The sequence below is a fragment of the Annulohypoxylon truncatum genome, assembly GCF_022578515.1.
Source record: "Annulohypoxylon truncatum strain CBS 140777 unplaced genomic scaffold F4807scaffold_20, whole genome shotgun sequence".
Classification (NCBI taxonomy): Eukaryota; Fungi; Ascomycota; class Sordariomycetes; order Xylariales; family Hypoxylaceae; genus Annulohypoxylon; species Annulohypoxylon truncatum.
In genome coordinates, this window is record NW_025953806.1 from 166,736 (window position 1) to 185,241 (window position 18,506).

At 47.1% G+C, this 18,506-nt stretch overlaps 7 protein-coding genes across 7 annotated transcripts; 5 read left to right on the top strand and 2 right to left on the bottom strand.

Annotated features, from left to right (window-relative positions):
• Positions 1–27: 27 nt before the first annotated feature.
• F4807DRAFT_429225 (nonselective cation channel) lies at positions 28–3,656 on the top strand. The gene is made up of 8 exons (XM_047998318.1): positions 28–962; positions 1,060–1,396; positions 1,449–1,497; positions 1,695–1,960; positions 2,012–2,269; positions 2,335–2,394; positions 2,441–2,504; positions 2,559–3,656. The coding sequence occupies exons 1-8, from the start codon at positions 674–676 to the stop codon at positions 3,456–3,458; spliced, it is 2,223 nt and encodes a 740-aa protein (XP_047853267.1). The 5' UTR covers positions 28–673; the 3' UTR covers positions 3,459–3,656.
• Positions 3,657–4,133: 477 nt separating this feature from the next.
• On the top strand, positions 4,134–4,593 carry F4807DRAFT_461289 (uncharacterized protein; the record flags this gene model as incomplete). Its single annotated transcript, XM_048001663.1, has 2 exons — positions 4,134–4,162; positions 4,332–4,593. The coding sequence occupies 2 exons, from the start codon at positions 4,134–4,136 to the stop codon at positions 4,591–4,593; spliced, it is 291 nt and encodes a 96-aa protein (XP_047853268.1).
• Positions 4,594–4,882: 289 nt separating this feature from the next.
• Positions 4,883–6,009, top strand: F4807DRAFT_132613 (uncharacterized protein). Its single transcript, XM_047993002.1, has one exon. The coding sequence runs from the start codon at positions 5,140–5,142 to the stop codon at positions 5,881–5,883; it is 744 nt and encodes a 247-aa protein (XP_047853269.1). The 5' UTR covers positions 4,883–5,139; the 3' UTR covers positions 5,884–6,009.
• On the bottom strand, positions 5,920–6,815 carry F4807DRAFT_429230 (Sm-like ribonucleoprotein). The gene is made up of 3 exons (XM_047998319.1): positions 6,690–6,815; positions 6,536–6,585; positions 5,920–6,477 (listed from the first exon to the last, which is right to left on the bottom strand). The coding sequence occupies exons 1-3, from the start codon at positions 6,701–6,703 to the stop codon at positions 6,179–6,181; spliced, it is 363 nt and encodes a 120-aa protein (XP_047853270.1). The 5' UTR covers positions 6,704–6,815; the 3' UTR covers positions 5,920–6,178.
• A 468-nt stretch (positions 6,816–7,283) lies between these two features.
• On the bottom strand, positions 7,284–7,763 carry F4807DRAFT_461292 (Pkr1-domain-containing protein; the record flags this gene model as incomplete). Its single annotated transcript, XM_048001664.1, has 1 exon — positions 7,284–7,763. The coding sequence occupies one exon, from the start codon at positions 7,761–7,763 to the stop codon at positions 7,284–7,286; it is 480 nt and encodes a 159-aa protein (XP_047853271.1).
• A 1,573-nt stretch (positions 7,764–9,336) lies between these two features.
• Positions 9,337–12,560, top strand: F4807DRAFT_132652 (uncharacterized protein). The gene is made up of 3 exons (XM_047993003.1): positions 9,337–9,935; positions 9,992–11,737; positions 11,809–12,560. The coding sequence occupies exons 1-3, from the start codon at positions 9,684–9,686 to the stop codon at positions 12,337–12,339; spliced, it is 2,529 nt and encodes an 842-aa protein (XP_047853272.1). The 5' UTR covers positions 9,337–9,683; the 3' UTR covers positions 12,340–12,560.
• A 751-nt stretch (positions 12,561–13,311) lies between these two features.
• F4807DRAFT_132654 (uncharacterized protein) lies at positions 13,312–15,164 on the top strand. The gene is made up of 2 exons (XM_047993004.1): positions 13,312–13,822; positions 14,009–15,164. The coding sequence occupies exons 1-2, from the start codon at positions 13,557–13,559 to the stop codon at positions 15,039–15,041; spliced, it is 1,299 nt and encodes a 432-aa protein (XP_047853273.1). The 5' UTR covers positions 13,312–13,556; the 3' UTR covers positions 15,042–15,164.
• The last annotated feature ends 3,342 nt before the right edge of the window (positions 15,165–18,506 follow it).

Consider the following 18,506-nt stretch of genomic DNA (forward strand, 5'->3'; position numbering starts at 1 on the left):
GAATGGACATGTACGACCGTACGTACGTAGCACAAGGTGGATCCATTTATATCCCCAGCTTGGCCCAGCCAAATGATCAGTGGATCGAGCATGTGTCGAGCATGTTGCAGGACCTAGGAAAGCCCCATCGACGTCAATGTGCAGCTGTCGCCAACTTAATCTACATGTATATCTAGCATGTTATATGTAGGAAGGAGCTACTCATCTACTTAGCTAAAACGTGAGCGATAAACTTCTAAGTTTGGAAAGGGATCTGAAAAAGTGAAACACCGATATTCACTAGGTACCTATCTCTCACGGCCAGAGACCATCCTCGGCGTAAACATTCTCTTTCATGATTAACACGTACCTATTCTCTAACCAACAATATCTATCCACGAAACCAATGGGTTTTTAAGCTTCAATTCTCTCCTCACGACCACGTCAACCCAAAGACACATCAACAGCAATTCATACGACCACTCAATCATCCGGGAATTTCCGCGATTTTCACAAAGCACCCATTTCAACAACCTTGGTACATATTACAACCATTGGCGGAAGAGCTTGAGGCTCTCATTGGTTTAAGCTATACATTCATGGTTATAACATATCTTGCATCATCCCGCGGCCATGCGTTGAGTGTTGATTTAGGGCAGTTCATCTTTCGGATGTGGATTTCTAAAGTTTCAAGATGCTTAACCCTCGTCGGCGGACGGTTCGGCTGCGAGAAGCAGAGGAGCAGCCACTTTTAAATCGCAATGTTTTTGGCAACACTCCAGAACAAGAGCCGCTATTTAGTTGCAATACAAATCCACATGCCCACCTCCCAGTGTATACAAATATTCATAGGATACGAAGGGACGTCATCAGCATAGTCGAAGACTATCTTACTCTTGAGCAATTAACAGATATTCGGCTCAATATATCGGTCGTCCGACCCCTGGTGGACAAGCTTTACGAGAAGAATGACATTTCCATCGGTACGTGGATACATTTAAGAGCTCCAAGCATTATGTACCTTTGCCATCCTACGCCCAAACTACCTCTAATACCGAGACATAACTAATTACATTTTAGTTTATTGTTTACTTGTGAACAGATCTCAGTTCCTGCATGAGCAGGAACATATGACCAATAGACAAAATGTTCACTTCACGCGAGCGACACTTTGCGAGTTAGTGGCGACTCGCATCTTAAGACGCTTCGGCGATGACAACCCGGGATCCGAAGGATTACTTCTTTTGGCGAACATTTTGGTTGCTGGTTTTGGTCCCTTTCAGAACGCACCTGAGGAGGTTCGCCAAGAGGCCTATCTAGGACCTGCATGGAGCCAAAATAGAACATTGCCTGCCCTCGAAGTTGCTGTCTTAACTAGTAGCAAGCATTTCCTTAGTTCAACACATTGTCAGAAAGTGTGAGTGATATCAGCCCGTGAAATAATATACAATATGGCTCACATATATCAGGGTCAACGCGATTTACATTGGCCAGGTCATTTATACACCTTCTACTTTCGGTGAGTATGGGATGAATGTTACTCGTCGATGAACCCCTTTTTTCTCTCAACGCACTTGTCAAATTTCCATATTGTTTATAAAGCTAACGTGAATATAGTATGTGACAATACTTTTCACTTCGTTCGCCCCGAGCGGATTCAATCTTATGGAATGTTATTATTTTGAGCTTTTGTAAGACATTGCTAATTTCGACAGCTGGATATGATACCGGATCGATATAAGCAGAAACCCATATCGCTATATGAACCACATGAAGCACCCTTACTAAACCAGTACCGCCTAATAGTACCCCGTACAAGGAACATGTTAGAAATAACACAATTTGTGATCCTCCTTATACTATACCTTCTATTCATGCTTGAAAGGAAGGCAGAGTACCTAAGTATCCTAGAAGTTGCGTTTTCAGTGTATGCATTCGGCTGGGTTCTAGATCAGTTTGCAACACTCCTTGCACATGGATGGTATGTCTAACTTACGTTCTGATTTTCGTAATTTACTAATTTGTACGACAGGAATGTGTATACACAGAATCTGTGGTCATTCCTAGATGTCATGTTTGTACTGGTCTATTGGGCTTATATTATTTTGAGAATCTACGGTTGGAAATGCGGGCAGCTTGAACCGGGACAACAAGCTCTCGACGTACTTGCTATGGGAGCTCCTGTACTCGTGCCCCGACTGGCATTTAACCTACTCTCGGACAATTTGGTGTTCTTATCCCTACGGTCGATGATGGCGGATTTCACTCTCTTGACAGCCCTGGCAGGTTGGTAGGTGTCCCCTGAAGCACTACTAATAGTCGCCTGTTAGTATTCAAGAATCTAATGAGAGCTAGGTGTTTCGGGGGCTTCTTGCTTTCTATGGTATGGCTAGCGGAGGGACGACACAATATAGTGTAAGTTCTTAGATTTAATATATAGTCTAAGGCTAATGATAAACAGGACCATTAGTAAATGGATGCTATGGATTTGGTTTGGCTTGGATGGCACTGGTATTTCACGTTCTGTAAGTGAAGATAATATGATTATCGTGTCTCCGTGTCTAATGTTATTATTCCAGACGGAATTCCACTGGCTCTTAGGGCCAACCCTGATGGTCACATTTGCGTTCTTGGGCAACACGCTATTCTTGACAATATTAGTTTCAATGCTCTCGAATACCTTCAGTACCATTGTCAGCAACGCCACTGCCGAGATACAATTTCGAAAAGCCGTCTTAACTCTCGAAGGCGTGAAGAGCGATGCCATATTCGCATATCAGCCACCGTTTAACATTATTGCCCTATTTATTCTGGTTCCAATGAGGTTCGTGGTCAGTCCCCGCTGGTTCCACAAGATACATGTGGCAACCGTTAGGACAATCAACCTACCAGTGCTGCTCTTCATTGCCGTGATAGAGAGGCGACTTTTATGGTCGGATACGGAGTTAGCGCAGTACCCTACAGAGCAACTGCCGAAGAAACGTCGTAGCCGAAGCTGGTTCTGGGAGAGATGGAGAATAACGAGCCACGGAGATATGCAAGCTGTATTTGATATCGCGCCTCCTGATTCGGTGGAAAATGATATTGCCGTTGACGATGAGCTGACACATCATATGATTCGAAGGCAGTTTGCTCGAAACCAGACCTCTACATTGCTGGAGCAGAGTAAGAAGCAGGACAGCGACGACACTGTTCAACAGCGACAGCAGCAGCAGCAGCAGCAGCAGCAGCAAGAAGAAGAACAACAACAACAACAACAACAACAGCCACAATCATATAAACCACCGAGTCGTAGAGACTCGATAGCCCCGTATGGGATGTTGACAGAGCAGATACGGGCTATTATGAGTGAATCATCCGAAATCGAAGACCTGACAAGTCGTCTAGGCTCATTGGAGCGCACTACTTCGAGGATCGAGGAGATGCTGGCGAGGATATGTAGCAGTGATGACGACGACAGGAAGACTCAGGAATCATGAGGTTAATGACGATAACTAGCTATACATACCGGATTGTATAGCTGAGTACCAATTCACATATGTACAAAAGTGACTCAACTATCGGATTCTCAGACACGTACCTAGATATACGACTTGGGACTAGCGAGCTTAGTTTTGTATCGGAATTAAGCACTTCATATAGCATACGTAATAGATACTATAACAGAAGACTGAGGCTCGTTGTCATGTTCACTACAGTGTTTATATTAACCATTCATTTATATCTAATGGCACTGTGGTCACATTTGATACCCATACATTTGGGCATCAGCCTCGAGGGCTGTCTCTACGAGTTTGTATATCTGACTGTATTAACGGTATATAATCGGGAACTCGAGGATGAGATGGAAGGTACGGGAGGGTCTCGGCCATGTTTGCATTTGCGAATGCTAGTCGGATGGAAAGTGCAGCTTGGACCCTGCGCTTTAATCGAAAGAACCGGACTTTGCGCTCTTTTTGATAGCTTCTATTGCCTACTCAGGAAAACTTCACAACAAACACTTCACAAACACATCGACAACCTCAACTTTATTGAAGTATTCATTCTGTCCTGCTCGAGGGAGACGGCGAGATGTGCACAACGATCCGTATGTATAATCTCAAGCCCATCATCTCACCATATATATTATCTCATTCCTATCTAGAACTCGGAAAATGAACGGGTTCAAGTGGCCTTATGAAGAGTTAGTCGGTTCATATCGATGAAAAAAAGGCTGTCATCTCACGCCTCAACATCACTTCCTCCTTTTTCAGACCTGACCCAACTGCCCCATGAATATAATAACATAGCCATATGAATGTCCACATATTAAAAGCTCGCTAATCTTCCCCCTTGTCTCTAGACTTCTGCAGCCGCAATTGCAGGCACCACTGGTTGCACATCTACCGACCGTGCTGGCCCGGCCAGGGCTTCGATACGTGTCCCGAGTTCGGGGACGGCGTAGCGCGCGATTCGCCGCAGCTTGTCTACGTCACGGGCCTGTGTCCCGCCTGCCTGATGCCCGGATGCTACAACAAGCATCAGGTCCGCATGATCACGGACATCAACCGCCGCTGGCGTTGGGGCGCCGGCCCCAGCAAGAGCGACCCGGGCTGCGAATGCGCCGTGATGTGAAGATGAGTTTGGAAGATGCGGAGAATCTTTAAATGAGCTGAAGACTTTGGGATGGTGAAGAGTCTTTGCTGATAGGTATGTTGATTTGTTACGGTCTCCCTTTATGGTGCTATATGGATGGGAGGCCAACTAATGGACACAGGTCGAGAGGGGTACTCTCCATGAACCAGTTGCTTTCCACGATGGTATTGCATGGCAATAAGTTCGATTCGTACTAGGATCGTTGGGTATTCCGACGAGCAAAATGAGATTTGCTCTGGGCGTCGGTCGTGATGCTACTTGCCAAACTCGGCAATAACTCGCTACTAGCTGGTATAGTTAAAACCTGGCGATATCTGCCCTCGTGAGACGTCCGACACAACACTAGCTGTTGTCAGGATAATATCAAATTAGCAGTCACGATGAATCAATATACCTATCTCTCCTATCACGTAGGGCTTAGGGTATCACGTGCTCGTAACTTATTTTTCTCTTGATTGGAAATTTTATACTTTGACTTGTTAATTCTGTCGTCTCGACATCTCTTCGACCATCAACGGAGAAGAGATGCTTCCAACGCCTGACACGTCACATGTGGCGTACGAGAGGGTGTATGAACCTGCAGAAGATTCTTTCCTACTATTAGATACGCTTTCATCAACGCCTGAAATAGAGTTCCTGCACAACCGCTTCGGGCATGGATACGTTCCGTTGGTGGTGGAAATAGGACCCGGCTCGGGAGTAGTCATCGCCTTCGTCAACGCACATGCGCAAGTCCTCTTCGGGTCCCGGAACGTTCTGACCGCGGCCGTCGACGTAAACGGTTATGCGTGCAGGGCTACGAACGAAACAGTGAGGAAGGCCGTACCGGAAAATGCAGCGTCGCATGGCAGGTATCTTGGGGCTTCCCAAGGCGACCTAGTCGCGCCCCTGAAAAATGGATTAGCAGATGTCTTGATCTTTAACCCTCCTTACGTCCCGACACCGGAACTACCAAAGCAGCCGGGACTGATGGACCTGCCGCACCCGGATACGAAACCGACATTTGACGACGATTCATACATGCTCTCGTTATCATACGCAGGCGGCAGAGACGGAATGGAGACGACGGATAGGTTGATCAACAGCCTGCCTCAAGTACTATCGAGCAAAGGGTGCGCGTACATCCTGCTCTGCGCGCAAAACAGGCCGGAGGAAGTCAAGGAGAGGATTCGACTCCTAGGCGAGGCTTGGAACGTCGCGACTGTTGGGACAAGTGGGAAAAAGGCCGGGTGGGAAAGACTGCAGATCATCAGGATCTGGATAGAGTAAAACACGTAGGATCTTTGCGTGGTGTGCCAATGGGACTTTATTGTTTCTCGTGAGCCTTCAGCTCTTCATGTGAAGAAATAAGTAGGTGCAAAGGAGCCATACCAGCTTTTGCCATTCTTTATGGTTTTCATGTGCCCCCCTCCCCAACGCCGTAAGAGCAATGCCCACTCACTCCCCGTACTCGAGTACAACATTTCCATTGCCTGGACTGCGGCTAGCCTTCTCCTATCACGTAGAGGGCGCAGTTGTGCTTTAAGAATTATTTACCAACAACCCATCCAAATCAACGACTACCTTAAGGTCTGCCTCGGCCACGGCCACGACCTCGTCCTCTGCCCCTGCCGCGTCCTCCACCTCGGCCACCTCGGTCTGCTGCTTCCTTGCGAGCCTTGTTCTTGGGTTTCACCGAGTCGTCGATGAGAAGGGTGTCTAGGGGAAGCGAGTCGGGGAGGATGAAGTATCGAATTGTAGATCCTCGGATGTTCATCGTGTCGAGGGAGATGGGATCTTGGCCGCGTGGGGTCATCTTCACCGTTCGCAAGGCGGTGTTCATTAGTGGGGAGACCGATGTGATTGTGCCATGAACGATAGTTCCTAAAGGAATAGCTTGGTTAGTTTTCGTATTGGCGAGAGGGTGAAGCGGTGCGCGTACCATTCTTGAGCTCAATCGTCACCGTCTCGTTGGCACATTTCATCAAGAATCTGAAAAAAAAAGTTGCGGTTAGCATTGGTGCCGTCGAGGTATCTTTGTGCTGTGGATGATTCAGGACATAACCATGCGCCAAAAAAGAATTACAATAGCTTACCTAACGAGCTTCATCTTGACCGATTGATAGTATCTTTGCGAAACCAAGAAAATAGGTCAGACGTTGTTGTGTGGCGTGTTGTAAAGCTTGTAAGTTCGAGATAGGTTTGTCGCGTTTTAGAGAGCTTGGATTAAGTACACAGCAAAAGTTCCACGACTGTGAAAATTGAAGTTCATTATCACCTAGCACCGTTGGAGACTAGTCACGTGACAGATAGCTCTTTTGCCAATAGTACGTACCCTTCTCCATAGGAACCTATGTACCTATGTACCTTCGGTGCTCATTACTCCCCATCGTCACCTCCAATGAGCTTAGGCCGTCATACTATAGTACATATATATACATATAAGAATTAAACAGTAATTCCATACTAATAATCATGTTAATAAAATGTGAGTATATGATATATGAAGTCTATCTCTTCTCATCCCAGAACTAGAAGAAACAGAGTAGGGTGCGATGATGGTATGAACTCCAAAGGCTCTGAAACAGAGGTATCTAATGCCACTGACCCAACCTAACTACAAACGCTCGTGCAAATGCTCCCCTCCTAACGTCTTATATCAGTTCATCGTGATCGTTGTATTTATGATTTCATTTGTCCTTCTCGTTTTCATTCTCGGATACCTTTTCCCATTCGTCCTCTGTACTGGCACTAGATTTTGTTCCCGACGAGGATGAGGGTTCTGCACGGAGCTTTAACTCCCCTATCTGTTCCTTAACCTCGACCTCTTTGCTTGCCAATGTTGGTTTACTTTTTGGAATAAAAGTAGTCTCTACTTCGGTCTCGCTGTCGTCCGAGGATTTTGCTGCCGCAGCTCGTTCAGAACGTGCCTTCTCCCTGGCCTCCTTTACTTGGGCGACCCTCAACTCGGCCGCAAACCAGTTGATAGCCCACCAGAGCCCTCCACACAAGAATGACAGTATTATAAAATGGATACTATATGTTGCGACTAATAGGAGAAGAAGGACGAGCTGGAGGCAGGCAAAGGTGGCATTGGTCGCAACTAAGAGTGTCGGTGTTGCACCAGGGGTGAAAATGGACTCCCAAAGATCCTGCACGAAGCTAGCCATGATTTTCAACGCAGATCGAGTCTCGGAATGTAGATGCGACAAGCGTTGTGTGGGTTGGATCGATACGCGACAGCAGAAAACCGTTCAAGTCCTTGCTAATAATCTAAAGTTTTGCAGATTTAGTAAAGGCAGGAGAGTAGGTTGAGTAAAAGACAGCGATGAGTCAGATGGGAACTGATGTGACAGAGGCGTGTTTAAACTAACCTTGGCTTAAGACCAACGTGTTGTTAGGAAGTGACCAAGGCAGTCATCTAGTCGTAGAAAGACAAGATACTGCGCAAGAAAGCTGGCCGATTTAGCCACAAGGCAAACCGCGCGACTAAAGGAACAAAAAAGCAACCTGGGAAGGCGAGCGGGGCAGTGAAGACAAGCTCCCTACTAGAAAAGCCCCCAAAACCTAGAACGTCAAAGATAGTTGGTTATCGCCCGACGCACGATAACAAATAATAATAGTCTATGATAGATACAGATCGCGAGAGTCTGCTGAATAGACTTATACACACAAGATATTTAAGAATAAAGAGGTTGGGGAGAAAGCGAGGAGCAATAAGGAGGGAAAGGAGGATGTATTGTCGTAATAAAGGATAATACGTCGAGGGCAGGTACAACTTGTACAAGTGAAAAGATGCACGGGTAGATTATGGAGAGTTATGGAGAGGCGGGGCTTTGGAGGGGCTCATGTTCAAAGGTTGCAACTTTACCTGGCAGCCTGGGCAGTTACCTAAACCTGACCCATGCTAACCTTATCGTTTAAAATGGATCATTAAAAACGGGCGACCCTTGGGCAAGTCGAAGGCCCAAACAAGTAAAACATCAAGCTTTCTTGCCGAAATGGCGAACTACCGCGAAGACCCAAGATTCAATGTTCCATATTATACATAGGTATATTGAATATCTTCAGGTCTGCATACGGCCTGTTCTGTTGGATGCCAGAACAATGTAATCACTATCTGCTAAAGGACTTCCAAGGATTCAAAAATGGATTATGGAAGCCGAGGTAACTACCCGCGTGAGGAAGTACATAAGGTGCCTATGTCCTGGATGTATTATCAAACTTACTCATACACTAAATGAATAGTTTCATGTTCACGTTGTTCAAATGTTTCCTTAAATAGGTATTTATATTTTGTAGCAATACTTAATGTAAGTCAGAATCGAACCCTCTATATGTGTATCAACTGTAATTAATGATTCAGGTATTAAGGCTTGCTAAGTATATGTACATACGCGGTACTGATTTCCAGGTGAGTACTGAAGGTTATCGATAATCAATCGTTGTATCGGTGCTGCCTTCCCACCGTGGTCGTAGAGGGTATCCCGCCGATCATTTCAGGTAGAGGTGCGAACCTTATTGTTCTACGCGCCCGTGTGCCCCCGTGCCTACCCGTGCAACGGTCCAATTAGAAGCACGTAATTCTATACTTCTAGGTATTTCTGCCGAAGGAGTCAAAAGTCAAGTACAGATCCAGCTCCAGCCTAGCCTTACCACTGATCTCACGAATACATTCATACATCAACACACATCTTTATCAATCATTATCACCTCACGACTGACGACTGGAGCCACACTCCTCATCCATCAACATTATTGACGGAAACCATTCTCTTTGTTCAAATCATCTACCTCAGTACCTAGTTTCCGAATCGCCGTTCTAAACCCCATCTACGCATAGCAACACAATCCATACCCGCGGACCTCCCAGGTGACTCGTACTACTTACTTCCTACCTCATTGCATCGCTGGAGGTTATTCATACCATCAAGTTTGCGCGACACGGTATAATTGAGTCTAGGTAATCCGCAGCATCGATCGTCTTCGACTGCGCCTCTCAACCTTCGACAGCATGCGACCCGATGTTTAGGGCGCCTTTAACATCGAGCGACATCACAAGTTAGGGCAAGTGTCAACAAGGAAGCATCATGGCGAACAGCCCGGATTCAAGCCACTCCAATCTGAAGGAGTCGTTAGTTTCGCATATGCAAACACGGCAGGAAAATGGACAGTACCTATCCGAGTCATCATCCGAATTCACTGCGCGCGAGCCGCCTGTCCCGATCTTATCCAAGCTCCTTAGAGGCAAGGGTCCCGAGTGGGAAGCAATAGGAGCTAAGCCGAGACCATTGCAGCTACTTGATCTCCCTGTCGACATCCTTAGACTCATCGTGAAGGAGGCAAGTTACCTATACCTTGTCGCGGACTGCAATATATTCTAACGATTGTAATCTAGGTTACTCATACGAATGACCTTACCTCCTTAGCCTTGACAAACTCCACACTTTACTACCTGACAATACCACAGATATATGCCCGCTTCGATATTGTCTGGCCAGACGACACCGTTCCTCCATCCGACAGCAAAAATGTCGACGCGCTGACATATGGGTTAGCCACATTGTGTCTAGGCAGCAAGTTCGCCCAGAGGTCGAGATGGCTACGAGGAAGCTCTATAGGGTATGAGATACCTTCCAAGAGGCTCGCGGATAACCAGTACGCAAGATACACGCGTAAGTTCTCGCTTGGTAATGGACCTAAGGACTGGACATCCGAGTACATGGTTACGAAGGAGAGCGGAAAGATGCTAGGAACATTGGTGGCCATCGCCGTCGGAAAGATGGTCAACTTGGAAACGTTTGTATGGGATATGCCCACCGGCGTTCTGTCGGAGGTCTTCATGGCACTCGCATCCCTCCAAGATCATTACGTCAAAGGCGAACCCAAACTCGAGAAGGTCTGGATCCGTTGGCATGACAACTCTGAAATTCCCGATGCTTCATCATCCATCTCTAGTCCGATCCACCCCCCACCGCCGCCTCTAGCTGTTCCGCCTCTAGGAAGTACAATGACACCTGTCGGCAATACACTACCCAGTGACTTTCATCCGTCTGTGACCCAGCCGATCAAGTATTCGGAGAGCCAGGTCGAGTATCCGACCTTCAGTGTTCTACCACCTTTGAAGAGCTTAACGGTATTAGACATCGATGAACTTGCCTACTTAGATGAGATGTCGGTGCTTATCGAGCGCTCGAGATCATGCCTCCGAGAACTCCGAGTGGGAATTTCGCAGAAATCTCGTACGGCCGACTTTGCGCAGGCGTGGGATAGTTACGCCCTGCAGCAAGTGGACCATGATGCTCGCTGGCCTGGCGAAAGTCGAATTGGTGATAGGAGACTAGGGGGTGTTATGGGAGTACTGGTTGGCAGAATATATGACATCCGACGAAAATCTGCGAAACTTCCAGAAAAGGAACTAACAGAGCTCCCTCAAGGACAGGGTTCTACGTCGCCGTTCAATGCAGCCGAGGAATTCGGTTCTAGTTCCAACGCTGCACATGCACCGCACGCCATGATGGAGGCAACCGGTACATCATACCAGAAGACTCAGTGGCAGTATGATGGCCGTAATGGATCGCGCATGGAGAGAAAACGTCTTGATGGAAAGCTCCAATTAGAGACGTTAGAGCTCGAGCGAGTACCATTGTCGCTACAGGTTTGCACGAAAGCCATTGACTGGAGCGTTTTGACAAGTCTCACCATCATAGACTGTATGTTTGTTGAGCACCTCTGGAGAACTTTGAAAAGGCAATTCCACCCTACCACTCCAGGCCATGGCGCAGCTGCCGGCGCGCCAAGTCAGTACCACCTTGCATTGAAACACATACATACAGATAGTACTTCGAGTACTCTCATTAGTTTCATTAAAGAAACACTCGCGCCAAATAGTCTGGAGGTCCTTTTCTTGCAAGATCGCCGTCGCACGCCGCTTCCTGCTGTGAAACTCGACCAGATTTTCAAGGGGGCGATAAAACGGCACAAATCAAGTTTGAAGAAGCTCCTTCTTGATTGTTCGAACGAATCATCAGAAGGTCGCCGTTGGTCAAACTGGGTGCTTAGTAGTGAAATAGTCTCGTACATCACAAGTGGGAAAATGCCGAACTTAAAGGAACTTTCCGCGGCGTTTGATTACAAGGACTGGGTAAGCACAAGCACTCCTCTTGAGCTACATGCACCGCTTTCGACGATGGAAACTGACAGTTTGTACTACAGCACCCATTCCTTCAGCGACTGCCGAACATCCCGCAGCTTCGCTCTCTACATATCCCGTACATGCTGGAGCACATTTCTAGTTTCGAGCCCAAAGAGCTTGCACTCCAGCTCGTTGACATCATCACTTTGCGAGCAGAAATTCAACTTTGTTACGTAGGTATAGGGTCTAAATGCTTCGAGATATTAGAGACTCGACCGAGTGATGTTAGCGGTGGCGGTTCAGGTAGCGGAGATCAGGGACAGGGTGCCATCGTGATCGAGGAAGACGATGACAACGAAGATGATGGCAGTGAGGCTGACGAAGAAACGGAAGAAGATGACGACGATGATGTGAACGACGATGAAAACAGTAATGGGAGTCAAGCGGACGCTGGGGATGACTTGACAGACGTATCCGATGACGCTGAGTCTGAGGCAGACTCGGTGCAAGAGGGCGATTTGGGTGGGTCAGCCGCACGGTTTCGTTTACGTGAGATACTGTTTTACGACGACAAGGTGGCTATATTCAAGGCGAGACACGCCAGGCTATGAGCTATGACTCGGGGGCTTTAGGGCATAGGAGTTTTCGTTATGTTGTATTTTATGATTGAGGAGCCTCAATAGGAACACGGCTCTTTGTCGGGACACGAAGCGGGTTTATTTTTAAAAGCGTTCTAGAAGCAGTAAAAGGTGGGATTTGATAATGTCGGACTCCTATTTGCCTCTCACCGACAGGAATTTTAAGATTGTGCCCGATCAGTTGGGTTTTTGCATTGTTGTCACCGTCTTGAGAAAAAAAAAATGCAAGGGGACACTTCATAGCTGAGAGCTATCGAATAGCGCTGAAGAAAACGCCACTGCTGAGCTGTATCGACCCGCTAGATCTAGTCAGGCCCCCAGCAAGTATATGTAAGGCCAGTAACGTCAGTCAGGGCTGTCAGGGTTGCTTACAATCGAATCACTGGGTCGGGATCGTACAGTCTGCCAAGATATATGGCAGACGGTGCCTTTCCGGCTCCAATGAGGCCAATGGCGACCAATGGCGGCCAATGGCGGCCAATGAGGCCTAATGCAGGAACTGGGACTATCAAAAGTCACAGTCCGAATCCTTGCCTTCCCAGACTGTTTTTGTCCTTCACCGTACCCAGCAATCTCTCACTGTCATACCAGGGTCGCTTTACCGCCATCTCACCTTGCGAAATCCTTTCAGCCCCCGAAGCAGGTACTCAGAAAAAGGGACCCATTCACAAGGAAACATCTGGGGTTTGGGATTTTTAAATTATTATTATTATTATTTTAGCCCATGCTGTTGTCCGTCAGAATATCGAAATTAGTACATTGTATATGTGTGTCTCATGCTCACCGATAGTTGGTGCGGTTTTTTCCTTTGTCCTAGAACCGGAAAGGCTTGTTGCAGAAAGATGCACCAAACACACAACACTCCGCCATTTCGTTGAGTACGGGCTACGACCGTGCTCGCTACCCTATTTACTAACCGCCATTTCCAAGTAGAAAAATTCGTCGAGGACGCGAAGGAGGACTTGGATTTCCGTTCTTTTGAAATCTCGGCTATAACCTGGTCTGTTGCGGCGTTTTGTTGATTTTCCATACTCCTTGAACTGGCGGAGTTTCGGTCCCTTTCAACACTGAGCTCGCTTTTATCTGACATAACCAATCATCCGGCTTTTCCTCTGCTCATCATTTTTCGTCGGGAAAAAGAAGAAGGAAATTCTCGTAAGAACAACAACGTTCATACTCATACGCTCTCTATGGATACCTTACCAGTCGAGCTTCTGAGACTCATATTCTCTCACTGCGACCCCGAGTCAGTCAGAAATCTTCGAGAGGTCACTCGTACGTTGGCGGACGTAGGCTACGAGTACCTGCTGTCTCCCAGGTTCACCGCTGTTAGTTGGAGGAACGATATCGAACGATTACACTCCATCGCCCTGCACGAACGATTGAGAGGGAGTATCACGTCGATCTGCATTTTTCTAGGGGAGCTTTCTTATTACGACGCATGGAGTACATCATGGTAAGTGTATTTTTGACATTATTTTAACATATTTCGAATCGCTGCTGTGGTCTTGTCAACCCCGAGAATCGTATATCATCCTTTATATGAATATTACGGCCATCTGTGTTCCTATATCAAAACAAGATATTGAGATCAATCTTTATCCCATCGGAGAACATGGAACCTTGCTCACTCGTTCCACAGGTTTCAACACTTTGTGACACCTCCGGATCAACGCAATGAGGTTATGGGAACAGCTAGGCAGGAATTTGAGAGGATCGAAAGGGGACGCAAGTCCGTCGGTCCATTGCATCTAAGGCAGGATGATCTGCGAGAGGCGTGTTCCGCATTACCAAACCTCAAGCATCTGGAGGTCACGTACACGCAATGCCCGCTCAACAACGGCCTGCTAAGGGAGGTTTTCGACTACCCTAGTTGCAGGAAATTGGATCGTCCTCAGACTTATAGCAATCTGGACGCCATCATATTCGCACTTCACGGCATCCCCTTATCCACTTTTAAGATCGATAGACTTCCTCTCGAGATTTTCCGCTTGGCGGGCCATCGCACGCATTGGTACACGCACGCCCAAGCTTTCGATAGCCTAGACACCCTTGACCTCACCCTCGACCCCTCCGGGCTGCAGGGCCCGGGAGCCGCTTTCAGGGCCGTGAACGGGCTCGGTCGCATACTGCAGCTGGCCAAGGGGTTGCGGAAGCTAAAGCTCGCATTCCACCCCTACACTAGCGAAAACTCGAAGTTCGTGCTATCCTTCCGAGAACTGTTCTACGACTTCACGTACAGGAATCTCACCGACTTAACGCTGGAAGGCGTTTCCTGCGAGGAGGACGACCTCAAGGACTTCCTCTTACGGCACAGCTCCACCCTCGTCCGTCTACGTCTCGGCGGTCGGGGGCTCGCCAAGCCGTTCGAGGTATCGCTGGGAGGAGTCCACCTGTACGAGGGAACGTTCAAGTCGCTGTTCGCGGGGCTCCGGAACAAGCTGCCCGAGCTGAAGCGCCTGCATCTGGAAGGCATCTTCGAGTGCGAGCACCGCGACCTGCCGTCGCACGAGTCCTACAACTTCTACCCCATGTTCAACGAGGAGTGGGAGGAGGTCCCTCGCCCCAAATGGGTGCGCAGTTCGCGAAAGACGATCAACTGCGCCCCTTTCGAGTACTACGTCCTCAGAGGGGGTCCCTATCCCGGAAACGAACTGGCCCAGCATAGTTACTGAGGAGGCACACGACACGGGGTGAAACTACCATCACCGTCTTCATGATTATTAATCGTTATGAGAAATGTTTCTTGATTCTATTGTATCACCACGAAAGCTCTTGCATTGCCAGGCGAGCGGTCGGGAAGCGGTAGCTGCGGCGGCGTCGGAACGGGGTATGAGAATTGTCCTTAACAATTTCCGGCGCGAATCCCACCAACACCATCGCGACTGGGGAGGCGAGAAGAGGAAAATACGAATCAAGCATGAGCCACGACACCACTCTTTTTCTTAATATTTATTTCTCTTCCTTCTATTCTACCCTATTCTATTCTTATTCTCTTTCTTCATTTATCTCGCTCTTCTCACGCGGAAAGGGAAGGGCATATACTATAGAGGACGACATTATCATTATGTTCTACAGGTGCAAATCACGTCGGCGTTTTATGATATCTTTCGTCCCCAGCTATACATCACGTCCAAATTGCTTTGCTTCAGGAAAGGGACGGGGTTATTCACGAGTAATGTTCCATCACTTTGGCGAACGGGCGATTTACGGAGCATATGACAAATTTATTGATCTATTGTTGTTACGGAATTTTATGATGGGAACTGTGGACACGACGGAATATACGGGCGATGGACGCAGATTGTATCGTATGGCTAGACTGATAATGAAGACTTCGAATTAGAATGACTACAGTGATATACTCCTTAGCTTTTTACCTTGTCTGTTCTAACATTTTCTTCATCTTATTTGATTATATGGTAGTCCTATAGAAGAGGTTTTAGGAATATATAGCTTGTCGGTTAGTCAGTCACCCCTTTCCCTATATATTCGATCCTTGGTGGATACATCAGCCATCAAGCTAATAAACAACAAGTATAACTGTCAACAACTTATATCTCTCGTACTAATCATATTGCCTTCGACACTATCTACTTGAAATCTAAGGTCACTTTGTTCATTATTAGGAGCCAAGGGGCTATCGTCTGAAATTCGCACTTACCCAATGTTTACTTCGCCGTAATGCTAAATTGGCAACTAATCCACTTGACAACATGAATTTGATAATTGACGGACTCGTATCAAGAAACACGGAACTGCCGGTTTTCCGGCAAATTTCAGAAGCACCCACTGGCACTAAACTTGACCATTAATCACTAGAAGTCTCCTCTAAGCTATGTCTAGGGTCGCCAGAAAACTGCCAACGAATCCAGAGTTTCAATCAGTGTTTACCGACACTTTGGAAGACTTTAGAGGTCTGAATAAGGTACCCTTGTCAATATCCACCGGTGGTGATAAGTTTCATGTATGTATGTACGTGTATAGGGGGAGGCGGGTCCCGGGTTTTTAATCTTGCTATTTTCAGCAACCGAAGCACGTTAGTATAAACAAAACCGCTAATGGGGATGTTTGCAAACCTGATTTACATAGCTTCTAAGTAACCTAGTTACCGGAAAGCCAAGAGCTCACCGGAGATCTGGGTCGTGGGAATCAACACGTAAGAGATATATTCATTGGATCCACGTTAACCTGGGGATCGCCGAACCCACAATGACCGTTATTCCAAGTCACCAAGTCGCCGGGATTTACATACCAAGATCCGTCGCTATACAATTATTATACATCCTAGTTATAATAGACGATTCTTTTATGAGGCTTGTATGGGCGGATCGTGTTTTGTTTCATTAGAGGTCGCTACTACTGTCGTCGCCTTGGCTAATTATTTTGCTAGGGAAATGTCTCGAGCTTTGTTCTGTTGAAGTTATCGTACCTACGTATATCGAATTACGATGCCACTTAGAAAGACTTAGCCTGAAGTGGATCTTGGTTTTTGATTTCTTTTTTTTTTTCTTCTTATTCTCCGTTAGTCTGCAGACTGCGGACTACATGCAATCCACCGATTCCACTCTCCGAGGCTGCAGACTTTGCAGCTCGAGAGGAGCCATGACGTATGGATGTAGCTAAAAGTTGGCCTCGTTGGTTCCCCAGTCTTCTAGCAAATACTCGATTAGTCATAGCATAGCCATGCCAATTTACCAATTTGAGACGCCCAGGACGCCGCAAACGTGCCATGTACGAAGTACATTCGCCGTTCGATTCGCCGTTTTCCATCCATGTTTCCACACTTCGGGGCCCAGAACAAACAGCCCTATTTAAAACCATGAGCAATAATTATGCAGGCTAGTAGACGGGATGGCTCGCGAACGCTACGCTTACTACAGGACGCGCAGGCTATGATTGGGGGCCGCGGCTCAGCCGGGATTTTATTTCGCAATTCTGAATACCTAGATGGGCTGTAAGTGGCCTGGTGGCACGAAGTGAAATCACTGTACATTCTTGCGGTGAGGAAAGTCACGATGTAATAACATTGTAATATATTGCCATATCCAGCTCCAACTCGGAGATTTGGCTTCGAAGTAACCTCACATGCAATAGCCTTTTCGATCTCTTTTTTACCTTCTTTAGATCTGTCCGCTGACGGCTGAACCGGGTAGGGCCGGGGTAGCCTTGTTTTGAAGGTCGGAGAGAAGTTTTCCAACGGCTTGGGAAATCTGTAGCCCTAGCTAATGTAGGTAAGATATGTGGATCAAAAGCAGTTATTACTTGCGTACACATGTAGGCTGTGCGAACATGACCTCGTATCACACGAGTAATGGGTCAAACCTAAGACGACGAAAAGCTGATCCCTCGTAACGATAATAATAATAAATGGGTGAACGACACATGACGGATCGCCATCGCAGCATCGTAACAACATACATACTACCCAAATGTCTTCCTTTTTTTGATAGATAGGTATGTACGTATTTCTTGGCTCTGCAGACATGCAGGTGTGTGAGGTCCTAGGAATTTTAGTAAATTAAAAACATATTGCGAGACAACTCCTCCACTAGTTCCCGTGCGTCGTGCTTCGTAGTGTTATAATACGTAACTCGTCTTGTCAGCTGGTACGTACATACCTAAGTAGGTATGTAATAACAAACATGGATAGATTATGAATGAAGTCTTTTTTCAAAAGCACGAAGTCGCGATGGCCTGGCTCGGTTGGTAGCGTATTTCCGTAAAGGCGACGATGTCACCCGCCGTCGAACCAATTCACAGGCCCATCATCATCTAACGAGCCGTCCGCAGACCCGGACTCCCCGCCACCGTCCGGGTGGGCGTTGTGCAAAGTCAGATCCATCAGTTCATGTCGTGCTCGTGATCAGTGTTCGCTGCAACTGCAAGCGCCCATGTGTCAGTGTGCTTGATGCGCGGCTTGGCAGGGTCATTTCTGTCCCATCGCCATGATGAAGTCCCGCGCGCACCAGGCTAAGACACCCCCAACTTCTCGATGAGACATCGTGAAAAAAGAAATATACACGCTTACATATGACCTATGCTTTATGCTACATACCCCATACCCAAGCATAGAATTGCTGGTAAGTGAGTGGCGAACCTACGCGCACCCAGACCAACCTAGAACGACGTACTAGTAG

Coding starts and splice junctions, on each gene's coding strand:
- F4807DRAFT_429230 (XM_047998319.1), bottom strand. Junction 6,478..6,535: donor GACGATTGAGCTCAAGAATG/GTACGCGCACCG, acceptor CTATTCCTTTAG/GAACTATCGTTCATGGCACA.
- F4807DRAFT_429225 (XM_047998318.1), top strand. CDS start 674: ATGCTTAACCCTCGTCGGCGGACGGTTCGGCTGCGAGAAGCAGAGGAG. Junction 1,961..2,011: donor ACACTCCTTGCACATGGATG/GTATGTCTAACT, acceptor TTTGTACGACAG/GAATGTGTATACACAGAATC. Junction 2,395..2,440: donor GAGGGACGACACAATATAGT/GTAAGTTCTTAG, acceptor AATGATAAACAG/GACCATTAGTAAATGGATGC.
- F4807DRAFT_132613 (XM_047993002.1), top strand. CDS start 5,140: ATGCTTCCAACGCCTGACACGTCACATGTGGCGTACGAGAGGGTGTAT.
- F4807DRAFT_132652 (XM_047993003.1), top strand. CDS start 9,684: ATGGCGAACAGCCCGGATTCAAGCCACTCCAATCTGAAGGAGTCGTTA. Junction 9,936..9,991: donor TTAGACTCATCGTGAAGGAG/GCAAGTTACCTA, acceptor ATTGTAATCTAG/GTTACTCATACGAATGACCT. Junction 11,738..11,808: donor CGTTTGATTACAAGGACTGG/GTAAGCACAAGC, acceptor TTTGTACTACAG/CACCCATTCCTTCAGCGACT.
- F4807DRAFT_132654 (XM_047993004.1), top strand. CDS start 13,557: ATGGATACCTTACCAGTCGAGCTTCTGAGACTCATATTCTCTCACTGC. Junction 13,823..14,008: donor GACGCATGGAGTACATCATG/GTAAGTGTATTT, acceptor CTCGTTCCACAG/GTTTCAACACTTTGTGACAC.